At 38.1% G+C, this 19092-nt stretch overlaps 1 protein-coding gene across 4 annotated transcripts in view; it reads right to left on the bottom strand.

Annotated features, from left to right (window-relative positions):
• Positions 1 to 19092, bottom strand: part of LOC149785902 (uncharacterized) — a 58707-nt gene that overhangs the window by 13887 nt on the left and 25728 nt on the right. For all 4 annotated transcript variants that reach the window (XM_089976116.1, XM_089976117.1, XM_089976120.1 and 1 more), the window contains 6 exons: positions 18379 to 18508; positions 17210 to 17406; positions 13886 to 13972; positions 13397 to 13462; positions 11085 to 11194; positions 2632 to 2692 (listed from right to left, as the gene is read on the bottom strand). In XM_089976116.1, the coding sequence (XP_089832242.1) occupies positions 2632 to 2692; positions 11085 to 11194; positions 13397 to 13462; positions 13886 to 13972; positions 17210 to 17406; positions 18379 to 18508 (651 nt within the window). The remainder of the gene's footprint in view (positions 1 to 2631; positions 2693 to 11084; positions 11195 to 13396; positions 13463 to 13885; positions 13973 to 17209; positions 17407 to 18378; positions 18509 to 19092) is intronic.

The following is a 19092-nucleotide window of genomic DNA, read 5'->3' as shown; positions in this document are numbered from 1 at the left end:
AAACATTATATATTGGTCAACCAGGGTCTGGGATATTTGTTTAAAATGACAAATCCCCAAGCTTTACCTGCCTGCCATCAATTCCAGTGGACCACTCTCCATTCTCAAGACTCTTTCATATTTATGTGATAACATCTGGGATGGTAAACTTCACAGACTATACACAGGACTGGTTAAGCGATGGTCTGTCACTACTGCATAGCTTGTACACATTCACACTGTTATAATTTAGATTTCTTTCAAATCAACTTTCATTAAACGTTCATAATTAACAGAATATCACTTTTTAACAATGTGGTTAATTTTCAAAAGGTAATCTTTGATTGTAAAGCCACTTAGCAGGCCAGGTTATCTGAAATATTATCTGAAATTTGGCTATTTGTCATTTGGTCTCTACATTAAAGATTTTGAATACTGCAAGCTTTATGTCATCAAGCCCTCCACCTTACTGATTACATTATAGATATATTAGTTTACAAATGCAGAAATGTTTACATTGACAGTTGCAGAAAAGACACAAGGCATATATGCAGCAATTAAATTCTACAGTCTGACTAAAATTGGATCTCCCCTCTCCTATGTGAAGATCTGACAGCAACTGCTGTCAAATGGTGACCTATGTTATTTCCATACTTGCTAATTTTATCTGCCAGTCATATAAAGTCTTATATATGCACACTTGGGAGACTGAGCAGTGTGGCTGAAGAGTATCAATGTGTGCTGAATGATTTTATTCACTTTTAGATTTTTGAAAGCTGCATTTCCATTGGCTGATTCAAAGGCCACCAGAACATGAGAACATGACCCCTAAGCAGTTGCTGTCATATCTTCAAATAGGACAGTGGGGATCTGATATTAATCAGACTATTAAATTCTATGATTCACAGTGAGTATGGAAGTAACAGTTTTGATCAGATTCTAAATGAAAACCTTAATAAAAATTTTGCACAAATTTGTATTACATTATATATATATATATAATATAGCTGAGCTTCAGCACCTGATGGCCCGCTTTGTTAAAGCATGCAATGAGTTTGGGTTAACCATAAGCCTAAAGAAAACAAACATGATGGTTCAGGACGCGGACCCCCCAAGCATCATCATCAACAACTATGAACTTGAGGTGGTGAGTCAGTTCATGTACCTCAGCTCTACCATCACCAACAACCTCTCACTCAATGCTGAGCTCAACAAGCGATCAGAAAGGCATCAACAACTCTCTCCAGGTTGTCGCAGAGAGTGTGGAACAACAGCATGCTGACCATGAACACTAAGATCACTGTGTACCGTGCATGCGTGCTAAGCACTCTCATGTACGCCAGTGAAACCTGGACTCTGTATGCCTCACAGAGAAAAGACTGAGCGCCTTTCACATGCGATGCCTCTGACGCATACTCATGATCACCTGGAGCGATCGAGTAACAAACAACGAGGTGCTCGAGCATGCCAAGATTCCCAGCATGATCACATTCCTCCACCAACGCCGCATCAGATGGCTAGGCCATGTACGTCGGATGGTTGACGGACAGATCCCCAAAGACATTCTTTATTCGGATCTCGCCTGTGGCAAAAGGTCAATCGGATGGCCACATCTCCGCTTCAAGGATGCCTGTAAGCATGACATGAAAGCCCTCGGTATCGATGTCAACACCTGGGAAGAGCTCGCTCTAGACAGATCAAGCTGGCGACATGCTCTGATCACTGGTCTGAAAGCCGGAGAGGACAAGCAATGCTTGCTAGCTGATGAAAGACGACCGCAAAGGAAGAAGAAGCAGCTCCAACCAACACCTGACACAACCTTCAAGTGCAGCAAGTGCAGCAGGGACTGCCACTCCTGCATTGGACTACTTAGCCACAGCAGATGCTGCACAACCACCAACCGAGACATCTCTCATGGGTGCAGTTCCATCGTCTCTCAAGACTAATGGATGCCAACAATAACAATATATATACAGAGAGAGAGTCAGGTGACAATGTTGGTATTGAATAGTGCACATAAATATATATATATATATATATATATATATATATATATATATATATATATATATATATATATATATATATATATGTATTAAACCAGAGAGTCATAAATTTTATATACTATCAAAACCATACTACTTGAGGCAAATAAACAATAAATGTGAAAATATTGACCATCTATTTTCATGGTACTTTTTGCAACTGCTTGTATATATATATATATATATATATATATATAGAGTGAAAAGAATCTTGAGTGATTTAGCTAAAAGGAAATTGCCTGTTATTCAAAGTTTGTCTGATTTCAGTTGCTACTTTTTCTCTTAGTACTAAAGCTATTTTGTGACAAAATCTTGATAAACACTGTGAATTCACTATTTTTGGTGGGATAAACATTTTGATGGATTTCACAGTTAGACAAACTGTAGATTTTAAGTCCCAATGAACAATAATCTTTCTGTGGAAACAATAGGAGCCCTTCCCCAGTATATGAATTTGGAAGCAATGAAATGGCCAATTTTAGTAAGATTACAAATAGTCATAACTACAAAAATAAAGAATTCACAGTACAAAAGTACAAAAAGGTTTCAGTGTATTCCACTACAAGGACAATACTGAATGATGATTGTATTCACATAGAGTACATACCACATCCCTGAGTGTTGATCCTTCCAAAACCTGAGTCAGGTCTCCCCTTTTTTCAAGGATTCTGCAATATGAGAATACTCTAAGGTATCGATAGTATGTGTGTATGTAAAAATATATCTATATAGAAAATAACCACACAGGCCTTCCTGATAGTATGTGTATATGTAAAAATATATCTATAGAGAAAATAATCCTACAGGCCTTCCTGATAGTATGTGTATATGTAAAAATATATCTATATAGAAAATAATCCTACAGGCCTTCCTGATAGTATGTGTATATGTAAAAATATATTTATATAGAAAATAAACCTACAGGCCTTCCTGATAGTATGTGTATATGTAAAAATATATCTACAGAGAAAATAATCCTACAGGCCTTCCTGATAGTATGTGTATATGTAAAAATATATCTACAGAGAAAATAATCCTACAGGCCTTCCTGATAGTATGTGTATATGTAAAAATATATCTATATAGAAAATAAACCTACAGGCCTTCCTGATAGTATGTGTATATGTAAAAATATATCTATATAGAAAATAATCCTACAGGCCTTCCTGATAGTATGTGTATATGTAAAAATATATCTATATAGAAAATAAACCTACAGGCCTTCCTGATAGTATGTGTATATGTAAAAATATATCTATATAGAAAATAATCCTACAGGCCTTCCTGATAGTATGTGTATATGTAAAAATATATTTATATAGAAAATAAACCTACAGGCCTTCCTGATAGTATGTGTATATGTAAAAATATATCTACAGAGAAAATAATCCTACAGGCCTTCCTGATAGTATGTGTATATGTAAAAATATATCTACAGAGAAAATAATCATACAGGCCTTCCTGATAGTATGTGTATATGTAAAAATATATCTATACAGAAAATAATCATAAAGGCCTTCCTGCAATTTTGTGGGGGAAAAACTTGACACAGACCTTCCAGCAATATTGTGAGAAAAAAAATTACACATGGACAATCCCGAAATTCTGTGGAAAAATACTCACAGGCCACCCAAATATTTTGTGGAAAAAATAATCACAAACAGGCCTTCTAACAATTTTGTGGAAAAAACAATCACACACAGACCTTCCAGCAAAACTAAACAGAGTCTAATACAAAACATTAGCACATCGGTTGATTGTTCTGTTTCTTATTAAATACTTGGCACCCTTATTTCTTTTTACCTGTGTCATTTACACCATCAGTAATGTCCCATTTAAATTGGTGGGTAAACTTTCATCATTTACACCATCAGTAATGTCCCATTTAAACTGGTGGGTAAACTTTCATCATTTACACCATCAGTAACGTCCCATTTAAATTGGTGGGTAACTTTCATCATTTACACCATCAGTAACGTCCCATTTAAATTGGTGGGTAAACTTTCATCATTTACACCATCAGTAATGTCCCATTTAAACTGGTGGGTAAACTTTCATCATTTACACCATCAGTAACGTCCCATTTAAATTGGTGGGTAAACTTTCATCATTTACACCATCAGTAACGTCCCATTTAAATTGGTGGGTAAACTTTCATCATTTACACCATTAGTAATGTCCCATTTAAATTGGTGAGTAAACTTTCATCATTTACGCCATCAGTAATGTCCCATTTAAACTGGTGGGTAAACTTTCATATAAAGTAATTTATTGCATCTAGGTAGGTTGATAAATGCGTATTAAATGGAAGTGCATAATACAGCCACTTTTACAAAAATCTGTGTATATGCATATAATCTAGAAATGACAGTAATTATTCCCTTTCATGGTATACACCACTCATCCAATTTAGACACATGCATATGCATTCTAGTACTTCATTCAATTTCCATTAATCTGCAAAATGTAAACTGGCATGACTTCAAATACTTTATTTCTAGCTGGACTACCAATACTTATATGGTGACAGTACAAATAAAGCCCTACCCATACATTTATGGCAACAGTACAAATAAAGCACTACCCATACTATTATGGCAACATTACAAATAAAGCCCTACCCATCTTCTTTCTTTCTTGGCATCCGTCCGTCTACGAGAGACGATGGCATAGCTCCAAGGTACGCTTTTGCTTATCCTTCTTTTTAGCTCTCTTTTCAGCTTGCTTTATTCTTCTCTTTTCCTCTGCGTTTTGAACTCCCTGCCTGACAGCTAGACGCCAGCTTGAACGGTTGTTTGCACAGCTCTCCCAGTCGTTGACGTTGATGTTTGCTGTCTTCATATCCTTCTTGCAAACATCTTTGTAGCGCAGATGTGGTCGTCCAGTTGGTCGTGCACCTTCTGCTAACTCCCCATATAACAGGTCCTTGGGAATGCGACCTGGGTCCATTCTCTTGACATGGCCGAGCCAGCGAAGGCGCCTCTCGCTGAGTATGGAGAACATGCTGTTCATGTTGGCGCGTTCTAGAACCTCTGTGTTGGGTACTTTGTCCTGCCACTGGATGTGCAGAATGCGCCGCAGACATCTCAGGTGGAAGCTGTTGAGTTTCTTCTCGTGTCTTGCATAGGTGGTCCATGTTTCGCTGCTGTAGAGAAGTGAGCTGAGCACGCACGCTTGGTAGACATGCAGTTTGGTCTTCTCTGTGAGGTTGGGGTTGTTCCAGACCCTCTGGTTAAGTCTGGCCATCACTGCTGCTGCCTTGGCAATCCTGCCGCCCACCTCAGAATCAATGGAGAGTGAGCTGGAGATGTTAGACCCGAGGTATGTGAAGTTCTCGACAACTTGCAAATTGTACCCATCGATGGAGACAGAGAGAGGGGAGTCTGTGTCCTGTGCCATGACATTTGTTTTCTTCAAACTGATGGTCAGTCCAAATTCCTTACATGCATGGGAGAGGCAGCATACCAGCTGCTGAAGTCCATCTTCCGTGTGTGATGTCAAGGCTGCATCGTCGGCAAAGAGCAATTCACGGATGAGTACCTCTGTGACTTTAGTCGTAGCACGGAGACGGGCGATGTTGAACAGCTTGCCATCAGCCCTGGTATGGATGTACACTCCCTCGCTGCAGTCCTTGAATGCGTACTGGAGAAGCATGGAGAAGAAGATGGCAAAGAGCGTCGGTGCAAGGACACAGCCTTGTTTGACTCCGCTAACGACTGGGAATGCTTCAGATGTTGCGCCATTGAAGCACACTGTGCTGTGCATGTTCTCGTGGAACGACATAATGACAGCAAGCAGACGTGGGGGGCAGCCGATCTTCTGCAGGAGTCTGAAGAGTCCACTCCGACTAACCATGTCAAACGCCTTCGTCAGGTCTATGAAGGCAATGTAGAGGGGCATCCGCTGCTCGCGACACTTCTCCTGCAGCTGACGTAGTGAGAAGATCATGTCTACAGTTGACCTGCCGGCTCGAAATCCACACTGGGATTCTGGGTAGACGCGGGAGGCTAGGATCTGCAAGCGTGCCAAGGCAACACGGGCGAAGGCCTTTCCAACGATGCTGAGGAGGGAGATGCCCCGATAGTTGTTGCAGTCGCTACGGTCTCCTTTGTTTTTGTACAAAGTGACGATGTTGGCATCACGCATGTCCTGTGGGATGTATCCCTGTTCCCAGCAAAGGCAGAGGAGTGTGTGTAGGGGCTGGAGCAGTGCTGGTTTTCCGCTCTTGAGGACTTCAGGCGGAATGCCGTCGCTTCCAGGAGCCTTCCCACAGGCAAGGCAATCGATGGCTTTTCCGAGCTCTTCCAGGGTGGGCTGTGTGTCTAGCTCCTCCATGACAGGCAGGTCTGGGATGGCGTCCAGGGCAGTTCCAGAGACATTGTTTTGGGTTGCATATAGCTCAAGATAGTGCTCAACCCATCGCTGCAGTTGTTTCCCCTGGTCTGTGATGACTTCGCCCGTCTTGGACTTGAGGGGGGCGGTCTTGTAGCTGGGGGGGCCTGTCGCTTTTTTGATACCCTCATACATTCCTCTTGTATCCCCGGTGTCAGCAGCTGTCTGTATACTGTTGCAAAGGTTCAGCCAGTAGGTGTTGGCACAGCGGCGGGCGGTCTTCTGGGCGTTATTCCTTGCAATCCTGAGGGCTTGTAGTGTTCTGGGGCTAGGTGCAGCCTTGTATGCCAGAAGGGCTTTCCTCTTTGCCTCAGTCACGGGCTCCATCTCCTCCCAGTTTGCCTCATACCAGTCGACATTCTTTCGCTCCCTCTTCCCATAAGCTGTGATGGCTGAATTGTACACAGAGTCACGGATATGGGACCACTTGGAATCAATGGTGTCATCAGGTGTCACTTTGGTGAGGGCTTCCTTCAGTTTGCTGATGAACTGCTGTGTTTTCTCTGGGTTGCTTGCACAGTAGGTGTTGATACGTGGGTGACCCTTCTTCTTGGCGTGGTGCAGCTTCTTGGGTAATATTCGCACCTTGCTGGCCACGAGGGAATGGTCCGTGTCACAATCGGCACTGTGGTAGCTGCGGGTAAGGAGGACACTGGCCAGTTCTGCACGCCTGGTGATGACGAGGTCTAGCTGGTGCCAGTGGCGTGAACGTGGGTGTCTCCACGACACCTGGTGGATCTCCTTGCATTTGAAGAAAGTGTTTGTCACACATAGGCTGTGGGAGCAGCACATCTCCAGCAGTCGCTGACCATTCTCGTTGATCTTGCCCCTTCCGTAAAAGCCGAGACAGGTGGACCAGGCCTCATGGTCAGCTCCCACTCTAGCATTGAAGTCTCCTAGTAAGTAAAGGCTTTCATTGTTGGGGATACTGGATATTGCCTGATCCAGAGCCTCATAAAACTTGTCTTTCTCCTCGTAGGTGGAGTAGAGGGTTGGGGCGTACACACTGAAGATGTTGACCAGGCCTAAGGATGTTGACAGCCGGAGGGCAAGGATTCTCTCAGTACCTGATGATGGAGGTTCAATGAAGGCGATTAGCGTGTTCTTGACGGCAAAGCCTACACCATGCTGCCTAGGTTCATCCAAGGGCTTCCCCTGCCAAAAGAATGTGTAATTGGCTTCCCTGATGGTGCCGCTGTCAGCCAGTCGGGTCTCCTGGAGGCAGGCAATGTCGATGTTCAGTCGGGAGAGTTCTCTGTCAATGACGGCAGTCTTCCGTGCATCGTCGATCTGCTGTAGGTCAGTGGTCAATCCAGGACACATGGTCCTGATGTTCCAGGTTGCAAAACGAAGAGTTGGAGTCTTTTTATTTCTTCTTTTAGTCTTTCCTGGTGCAGAGTTTTGTGGCCCACTTGTCGAGATGGTTCTCTAAGCTCCACGCACCCAGTGAAGCAGGCAGGCCATGGCGGGCAGCACCTTACTGACTGGGGGCTGCCCAGCTTGAGGCGGGCGGTAGCTGTCCAGTGAGACCTGATGATCTCTCCCACCGTCAGAAGTAACCCCTGGCGCCAAGCTCTACGCCAATCGAGCTTTGACTTAGAACCGGTAAACTGCTACTTCTCGTGTTGTGCCGACGCCGTACGACGACGCTGGAGTGTCCTCTCCAGTGGAGCTATGAAGCCTGGGCAGGGTGGTATGGAGAATCAGCTGTTGCCCATGCAGCAGATCCCCCCTCTCCACGCAGCTGGTGTGCCCAAGGGAACGACGAATGCCGATACAGCTTGGCACCAACGGCGTCGCAGGAGTTGCCGGAATGACGTTGAAGTCAATGTCATACCGCCTTAGGGACTCCATCTCCGGATTTTCTGTCGGGGTTTACTCCCTTAGCCTTTCCCATGAGTGGGTATAGCCACAAGGCAGCAGAGGTTTGGAATCGGAGTTTTCCTTCTCCTAGATGAGCTACCATCCAAGGTTTACGAGTCCCATCTACCCGAAGCAACTGGTTTTAAGGCGCCAGTGGGCCGCCTTCACCCCTTCTCCTGTTAGTAGAAAACATGGTCTGCCGGGCTTCAAATCTAAGCCACTCGCGAAGGCCAGGAGCTGGATTTTAGTTGACAGAGGCAGTAAGAGACGCAGGCCGTATGGGGTATTTTGGAGGATTGGGGCGCTTGTCTCCCACTCCCACCCCGGGCAATGTCAACCTTAGACCACAACAAATAAAGCCCTACCCATACTATTATGGCAACAGTATAAATAAAGCCCTACCCATACTATTATGGCAACAGTACAAATAAAGCCCTACCCATACTATTATGGCAACAGTATACATAAAGCCCTACCCATACTATTATGGCAACAGTACAAATAAAGCCCTACCCATACTATTAGGCAAAAGTACAAATAAACCCCTACCCTTACTATTATGGCAGTAGTACAAATAAAGCTCAACCCATAGTATTATGGCAACAGTACAATTAAAGCCCTACCCATACTATTAGGCAACAGTACAAATAAATCCCTACCCTTACTATTATGGCAGCAGTACAAACAAAGCTCTACCCATAGTATTATGGCAACAGTACAATTAAAGCCCTACCCATACTATTAGGCAACAGTACAAATAAAGCTCTACCCATACTAGTATGGCAAAAGTACAAATAAAGCCCTATCCTTACTAGTATGGCAACATTAATATTTTATCTGGATTACCCATACTATTATGGCAACAGTATAAATAGAGCACTACCCATAATATTAGGCAACAGTACAAATAAAGCCCTACCCATAAAATTAGGCAACAGTACATATAAAGCCCTACCCACAGTATTAGGCAACAGTACAAATAAAGCCCTACCCATACTATTAGGCAACAGTACAAATAAACCCCTACCCTTACTATTATGGCAACAGTACAAATAAAGGCCTACACTTAGTATTATGGCAACAGTACAAATAAAACCCTACCCATACTATTAGGCAACAGTACAAATAAAGCCCTACCTATACTATTGGGCAACAGTACAAATAAAGCCCTACCTATACTATTGGGCAACAGTACAAATAAAGCCCTACCCATACTATTAGGCAACAGTACAAATAAAGCCCTACCCATGCCAGTATGGCAAAAGAACAAATAAAGCCCTACCCTTACTATTATGGCAACAGTACAAATAAAGCTCTATCCATGCTAGTATGGCAGCCCTACCCTTACTAGTATGGCAACAGTACAAAAAAAGCCCTATCCATGCTAACATGGCAACAGTACAAATAAAGCTCTATCCATGCCAGCATGGCAACAGTACATATAAAGCCCTACCCTTACTAGTATGGCAACAGTACAAATAAAACTCTATCCATGCTAACATGGCAACAGTACAAATAAAGCTCTATCCATGCTAGTATGGCAACAGTACAAATAAAGCCCTACCCTTACTAGTATGGCAACAGTACAAATAAAGCTCTATCCATGCTAGTATGGCAACAGTACATATAAAGCCCTACCTTTACTATTATGGCAACAGTACAAAAAAAGCCCTATCCATGCTAACATGGCAACAGTACAAATAAAGCTCTATCCATGCTAACATGGCAACAGTACAAATAAAGCTCTATCCATGCTAGTATGGCAACAGGACAAATAAAGCTCTATCCATGCTAGTATGGCAACAGTACAAATAAAGCTCTATCCATGCTAGTATGGCAACAGTACAAAAAAAGCCCTATCCATGCTAACATGGCAACAGTACAAATAAAGCTCTATCCATGCTAACATGGCAACAGTACAAATAAAGCTCTATCCATGCTAGTATGGCAACAGTACAAATATAGCTCTATCAATGCTAGTATGGCAACAGTACAAATAAAGCTCTATCCATGCTAGTATGGCAACAGTACATATAAAGCCCTACCCTTACTATTATGGCAACAGTACAAAAAAAGCCCTATCCATGCTAACATGGCAACAGTACAAATAAAGCTCTACCCATACTATTATGGCAACAGTACAAATAAAGCCCTACATAGGATATCCAAGGACCAACAAAAATCTAAGGGCTAGCATTCAATCTGAATGTTATATCTTCATGTAAATGAGACGGACAGCTTGTAGTTTCTAAAATATTAATTACAAATGAACTTCTACGTTCCCAATACTATAACAGATTTGCTTATCAAAATAATGGTCTGTATGCAATTGATATTATAATGATTATTATTATTATTATTATTAAAGATTTATGTGCACATTGCTAAAAGTTACTTGAGAGGCCAATGAAGCCTGGTGCTACTCTCTTATTTATTGCCTTCTCCCAAGGAGACTGTACTGTATGGTGTTGTTTGCTAGTGTATAGATCCAGATATTAATATAGGTACCAGACAACACTATATGACAATGTTTTACTCAGGAGAAGGCAATAATAGATTTAGCATATCACGTGACATCGTGTGATGTCAAAATGTTGAAGTGTAGCAATAGCACCAGCTGAAACGGGTATAATTTCTATTGTCAAGTATAGCATTCTGCAGTTAATTGGAAATACTTACTGTCCTATATTTCTTAGCATGTACTTTATTTTGTTTGATTTTAATGTCACAATAATAAAAAATTATTTATCCAATGATTATGCTATGAAGATAGGCATGCCGTCATTTCTGATTTATTCGTTGTACCTGTTCGCTGCAGCAGAATTTGCCATGGCGAGCTGGTGCATTTTCCTCAGTTTCCTCTGAAATATCTTCCTGTTCTTTTCACGTAACTTCAATTCTACTTTTTTCTGGATCTGAAATTTAAAAACTCAGGACTTAGAACTTATTGAATATTACCTGAACATTTATGTACAGCTCCTTACTTAAATCAACAGTCTGCTGTTATGGTAAAGTATGGAACAAATAGTATTATCTTAACATAAAAAGTGAGTTCACACCTGTTGTTCAACAATTTTCCGAGGCATGCAATAAAACAGACAATTGCAATTTGTGTACATTGTCTAAATTGATCAGGAAACATAATAAGAAATCATAAGAGGTAAACATTTACTGATCTTGAAACATTTCTTAGGAGCCACTTCTACAGTCAGGACCTGACCCATTGTGAATCATAATCTACCATCAATCTTGGAATGTTGTTACTTGGCACAATTACAGCATGGCTCAGATTTGTTTAATCCATTCATATCTTACAAATATCAAATTCTACCTTCCTCCATCCATGCAAACGATGACAATTTCAGCTGAGTACAATGTTGTATCCATGCTATTTTATAGAGATAGAGGAGCCTAATATACATGCAGTGGCATAAAGTGTACAGGTAGAAAATTACTCTGTACATAAATACTGTACACAACATGCAAGATACCCAGCCCTAGAACAGCAACAGTTAAAATAAAGACCAAATTAGTGGCAACATTTTTAAAAACGTCCTGTAAGTAGAACCTATATAAGTCCTACTTTTTCTTTATTTGCCAGACAAGTGTCTATACTTTAAAACTGTTTTGTCATTAATATATCAGACTTATATAAAGTGTTAATGCTCTATCATTTTAGAAATAAGTACTTTGCAAATTATTAATGTTATAACAAAAAAAACAAGAAATATTTAGATATGAAGGTGAAATCTAAGGTAGAAATAAATTTAGGTAACTCAGTAAAAAAATTTAAATAAAATCAAAGAAAAATAAAAGTAACGATAAGGCTACAGTCCGCACGTCAAGCTTACAATCAAACCATTGGTTTAAAACATGTGACATTGACCTGAAGATTAAAAAGGGAGAGCAAACATGTTAAAGAATGTAATTGTCTTAGCTTATAACAATTCACCTAATGTATGAATAAAATGCATCTAGGGGTTTATGAAATATGTGGAAATGAAAACATTTAACTTAAACCTCAACACACATTTTCCATGATTGTGACTTTTACTTCAAGGTCGAAAGGGCAAGCATGCATGTCACCAAATTAATTATCTTATATTTTTTTAATAATTCATGAAAATCATGAAAATATGCATCAATGGGGCTTATGAAAGAGAAGCAACATTAAAAAACTTTAACCCAAAACTGTTGCCACCACTGATGTGGTTGCCATTACCACTGCTGGAAAAGTGGTGTCTTGCTACCAACCAATGTAGGCTCCAAAATATTGGAGATTTAAAAAATAATGTCATAAATAATATTTGAAAACAATTTAAAATTAAGAAATTTATTTAGCTTTAAAAATCAGCAAAGTATCTGAATAATAATAATAATAATAATAATAGTAATAATAATAATAATAATAATGATAATAATAATAATAATAATTATTATGATATTAATAACTAATCAAATCACATCTTTTATTTATATTTTTATGAATTATTTTTGTCTTATTACACTAATAATAAATAGTTTATACATTTTGTATTGTTCAGAGTAATGAATTATGAGATACTATCCAAATACAAAACAATAAACCAATGGTAAAACCACTTTTATATGGTTTTGAAATTGGTAAAGAAGGAAGTAATGAAAAAATTTTGAGATGGATTGCAATTGTGCCTGGTAATCACTTTCCGAGACTGAAGTTGAGGTACAATTCAGAACGGGTCAAACTATGACTTAGTTAAATGACTATCTTCATGGCTGGTATGAAATAAAGGTGTGTGATAATTTACAAATCATTATGATTCATGCCTAAAATATTTTAATATATTGTGTAACCTTTAATTTTAGTAAACGATGTAATTTATATATAAAAACCTTTCAAGAAGAATTATACAAATTATCATATTAAACAAACAGAGGTATTGTATATACTTGCTGATGAGTACAACTACAAACAACATAGATCCTGATCTGTCACTGCATAGTGTGCCAGCAGATCTGAGTCAACTTGTTTTGTTTTACTATTTACTCCTAATAAATGTATAGACCCAGATCTTCTGGTGCATTATGCAGTTGTACTAAAATGATAATATTCAGAAATGATCTGTATTTAAGCATACCTCTTCTGGGTCAGGTGGTTTCTCTCCAAGATCCATGGTAAAACACCACAGTGGTGGCATCTCTAACTGCAGGAGGAAAAACACATTGTTTAATTGTTTCTATAAACAAAATTGTTTACTTCATATAAATAACAAAATTCCAATCTTTCAGAATTTTACTTAACTGATTCTTACCCATCTTGCTTTTCTGGACTTGAGTTAACAAAGCTGTCTTAATGGTCCTGATTTTTCTTTCTAATGATATTCTGAATCATAAAAGTGTATCATAAAGTGATCAATTCTTAAGACTGCCTGATCAATTCTTAAGATTGCCTGATCTACAGCTTGATCAAAAGAAGCTCTTACCTATATATCCTCTATAGATCAATATTCATTATTTTATTATTTTGTTGAAATGCTAAAAATGTTGTTTTGCATCACAAAGTTATGAATTTTAGGTGTTTATTAAATTTCTTGTTAAATATGAATCTAATTTTTCTCTTGTCTTACCTTGGGGCATCTCTTTTCCAAGTCAAGAGCTGCCTCTTTTGCTATTTGGGATGAAGTTGGTCTTTTATGCTTGGTTGCTTCAGAATGCTGCAACATACAAAAGCAGTTAAATGAGTGGAATGCATCACTCTTGTACAATTTCTTAATTTTAATGTAACTGAATAATTTTAACTCAATTAACAGTTCAAGAATATGACACTTTCTTAATTGTTATTAAGGTATTTTCTCAAGGTATTCAAATTTTATTTCAATGATCATTCAACACAATCAAATAAGTTTTCCTCACATTTACTGAGCAATCAGGACATCATTGCAAATTTTCAGTGTAAAATTATCTAAATAACAGTAAAGTCTCCAAGCTATCCAAATAACAGTAAAATATCCAAGCTATCCAAATAACAGTAAAGTCTCCAAGCTATCCAAATAACAGTAAAGCCTCCAAGCTATCCAAATAACAGTAAAATCTCCAAGCTGAGCAATGAGAACATCATGGCTGATTTTCAGTGTAAAATTATCCAAATAACAGTAAAATCTCCAAGAAGACAGAGTAAATTTTTTCTGTCTTGTTCAAAGATTAATTTTTAACAAAACATAGGAAATCATACTGATCATGACAGAAACTAGAATTAACCAAAAAAGGTAAAACACCTAAGTTTAAAAGCAAACCAAACTCTTAAAAGTCCTTATTGTTTAACTCCATAGTTTCATATTTGCACAGGGTTGAATTTCTAAATGTAAAGTGAATCCTCACATTTGACCTATGGGATTATATTCTCATTAGAGAAGTATCCCAGAATGTTTATGTGAGTGTGAATCAATTTATTTAAGCATTCAGTATGTACCAGTGTTCATGTTTATGTGAGTGTGAATCAATTTATTTAAGCATTCAGTATGTACCAGTGTTCATGTTTATGTCAGTGTGAATCAATTTATTTAAGCATTCAGTATGTACCAGTGTTCATGTTTGGCTGCACCAATGACCCTTTTCTCATCTTTGATGTAAGAAAGTTCCACTATAGCGTCTGCAAGGCGCATGAAAGAAAACAACAAAATACGAAAGATCATTCCAATAAATTTTAGACTAACTGAATCGAGTGTACCTTAGGCTGGCTTGCTGAATACAGTATGTTGTATAATATGCTAAATTTCATTGAATCTTATTGATTCTGATCAGCTCTGGCACCAACTGAGTGTACATGAACTGAAAATGATGTCTTGAGTAAAAACAATGCTGTATTTATTTCCAAAGTATTGCACATGCAGTGAAAATGTAGACTTGAATTCCAAAATAAATGTATAGAGGAACTGTTAAGTAGGCATGAGGTATTCAAAATCCCAATACAGAAGGCCCATGTTAGTGGACACTGATAATATTTTTTTTGAAATTTCTTGAACAAGAAGAAACATGTGGATATTTTGTGACCCTTATTTTTCCTAAATTGCCCCACATTTTGGCCTAGTTGGCCCTACTTTTTTTCCTTTCTGAAAGAAACAATGACTGGATGATGCAGGTCTTTCACTGAGGATTTTAAAGTGAAACAGTGTTCTCAGAAAATCAAAAATATAGATCATACTTTTCAGATGAAATTTATCAAGTTTAGCCGTCAGGTTTTCTTCAAGTTTTATATAATGAAAGGCAAGTTAAAGTACATGTATTTATATGTCCATACAAGTGTAGATGAATTCAGAACGGTGTCATGGAATTGTGTGCAAAGGTAGCAAATTCATTGTACTTTAATGTGAATATGGTCCCACTGCCACATGCAACAATACCCATGTTGTTTATTTTAGTTTTGGCAGACATATGTTTAGTTTTAATCACTTGGTCAACCAACTTATCCTGGCAAATGAAAAGTGTGGGTAGTAGGAATTCACTTTCCTCATGTTTTTCATATGTATTTCCTGCCATGTACCAGTATACAGCAGAGATCTAGTTTTTCTTTATAGCTACACTCCCTGGATGTCTTGTAAGGAATCTGTCTTATTTAAGATCATTAGGCCGTTGAGGTATGTAATAATTCTATACATTTGGTTCGTTCTTTGACCTGGGCTTCATAGATACGGTAGTTTGTTACATTAGATGGTTAGGATACTGCACTAAATACCTACTAAGCCAAACTAGTTTCATGTACTACAATGCTAAATACAGTCCTTTTTAAGTTATGGTCATATTTGGAATGGTCAATTTGGATTGAATTAGGTATATTGTAATGAGCAACAAATTTCAAGCTTTCCTTTTATAATCCTGTGTAATTACTTTTGTTGTAGATAAATTTATGCAGAAACTGTGTGCTTATTTGAATTCCACTTGTAAAAGCTAGAACCAGTCCTATTGGCTGTGTGAAGTTGTTCACGTGGTTGTGTGTTTATTTTAATTCCACTAGTATAAGCTAGAACCAGTCCTATTGGCTGCGTGAAGTTGTTCATGTAGTTGTGTGTTTATTTTAATTCCACTAGTATAAGCTAGAACCAGTCCTATTGGCTGTGTGAAGTTGTTCACGTGGTTGTGTGTTTATTTTAATTCCACTAGTATAAGCTAGAACCAGTCCTATTGGCTGCGTGAAGTTGTTCATGTAGTTGTGTGTTTATTTTAATTCCACTAGTATAAGCTAGAACCAGTCCTATTGGCTGTGTGAAGTTGTTCATGTGGTTGTGTGTTTATTTTAATTCCACTAGTATAAGCTAGAACCAGTCCTATTGGCTGTGTGGAGATGTTCATGTAGTTGTGTGTTTATTTGAATTCCACTATTATAAGCTAGAACCAGTCCTATTGGCTGTGGGGAGTTGTTCATTTAGTTGTATGCTTATTTGAATTCCACTAGTATAAGTAATTAAAACCAGTCATATTGGCAGTGGTAAGTAATTAAAGTTGACCTGGCTCATTGGGTCAGGTCAACAGATCATGGTCTGGCCTGTGTCTGCATGAATGTCAGGTTCTGGTGTAATCTTTGTCAGACAGGAAGCAATATCATGTATGGGATAATTCCTTGTATTACACCATGCTACAGTGAAATTGGGCATGTTCATGTTCACTGGTCCAAATTCCACTTGATCTATCCTTGTAACAACATACTGAATTTAATTCGCAAGCTGTACACTGAGTTACACTGATGGAGATAATTATCATTATTACTGACACAGGGAAACCTGAGCCACAAGAATCCATATCATCCTTAATCAACAGAAAATCAAAACGGGTCCTGGAATTAATAATGACACATTTTGGTTGTCTTTTAATTTCAATAGTAGTTGCTGTATGATTGATAGGATTAAACAAAATTGTTTACATATTGCAGTTTGTGCTAATTTTCTATGGCTACACACGTGTTTATGCTGAAACTGCTGTGTGATGGCCCATTTATCTCTGCCTGTCTGTGGGGTGGGGATCTCATCATGTCTCTCAGAGATGTGACTGAGTGATCGTGGAGGATATGATTCTTGGTGTGAGGCAGCAATATTGGACACAATGGACTGGTTAGAAGCAGTCATTCCTGTCATTGCAGTGATTGTGGAACTGTTATCTATACAAAAAGAAAACAGAAACAAAACCAATTTTTTAATATATGGAGTCTACCTGGTCTAATGGTAGGCATTGCATGCTCATAAACTGGAATCCTGTCAATTCTGCTAAGGCAATGCACATAATCTGCACCAGTGGGCCCAGCAAGGGATGTCAGTGTTCCAAAAACAGGATGGACCTATAAATGTGGGGCCTATCTAATTCTTACATGCCAGGGTTTTTCTTCTAAAAGCAACTTGCCCAAAAGGTATGTTGATCTCTTTGAGATTGTAAATAAAAACTCTAAAGAGCAAGTACATTTTTTTTACATGGGGCAAATGATTGCCTTTGGCCAGAGTGTGGGAAGAAATTTGCTGGAGAGCTGGATGCATAGATCTTACCAGCATCTACACAGACTCTACACTATAATGGACTAGCCAATCATCTTGGAAGAGTCTTCACTCAGTCACATGACACCATAAAACTATGATGGACTAGCCACTCATCTTGGAAGTCTTCACTCACAGTCACATGACACCATAAAACTATGATGGACTAGCCACTCATCCTGGAAGAGTCTTCACTCACAGTCACATGACACCATAAACACCAATGTATACTCCGATTTTATGATACTTATGTAGGTTCAAAAAAGACATTAATTCTATTTAAATACATACCCCTCGGTGTGGTATTCTAACCATTTGCAATAAAGACATTCATTCTATTGTCATGTTGCAGGCTCAGCAATGCCATGCTGCTTAGCAGACAGCCAAAAGAGGAAATCTATTCATTTTTGTTCTTATGCCAATCAATTTCAAAAGTTGGCTGATGCAGACATTTAAATTACAAATTTATTTATATTTCTGAAGAAGTAAAAATACAAGATAGTTAAAGAAAAAAATACATTTTTACTGAGTTAGAAAAAGATTAATTAAATTTATGCACCAAAATCCCATGAAATTTGTTCATTCATAAATCATTGTACACTCACCTGTCATTGTTGGCTGAGTGAAATAAGCATTAAAAATATCTGGATTTTTCATATCCTCCCAGAAGTTATCAATTTCTGTTTGTGTTTTCAGCTTTCCTTCATTCTTCATTTTTGACTCAAGTGCTAATATCTGAAATATCAGAAACATCCACATTTCCATTATAATTTCATTTTAAAGACTTGTCAACAAAATCTAGGTTTATTAAGAACAAAAACAAAATACCTGTCTTCTTTCCATCTTAGATCACAAAGTAAAGCAAAGTTTGAGATTAGAACAAAAATATTACGCTCCATTATTAAGACGTGCTACACCAAAGATATTAATTATTATATTAATTACAATAACCTCATCTTTAGAAATTGCAAATAAAAAATATTCTTATAGTTTTCACTCTGTATTAAAAAAAATAACAACAAAGGGCAAAACTGAGTTTCATATCATTGAAAAATATAACTTATTTCCCTTAACTACAAAGTGAAAGAATTAAAAATAACTTACAGTATGGTGAATGAATTCCTAAAGTTCTAAAGTTCTATCAATTCCAATAGTTTTTAGTAATCAACAGTACAGAAAAATGACTATTCTATGATCCCAAAATCATTTTAAATGAATTCACAGTAATCCCATGACAGCAATAAATCCAAATGTCCTTAATTCACAGTAATTCCATACATCTGTTGTATATCCCAATAGTTTTTAAATGAATGTTAGAG

The sequence above is a fragment of the Sinohyriopsis cumingii genome, chromosome 12 (genome assembly GCF_028554795.1).
Source record: "Sinohyriopsis cumingii isolate HCF-2022 chromosome 12, ASM2855479v2, whole genome shotgun sequence".
Taxonomy (NCBI): domain Eukaryota; kingdom Metazoa; phylum Mollusca; class Bivalvia; order Unionida; family Unionidae; genus Sinohyriopsis; species Sinohyriopsis cumingii.
This window is presented reverse-complemented; position numbering and strand designations above follow the sequence as displayed.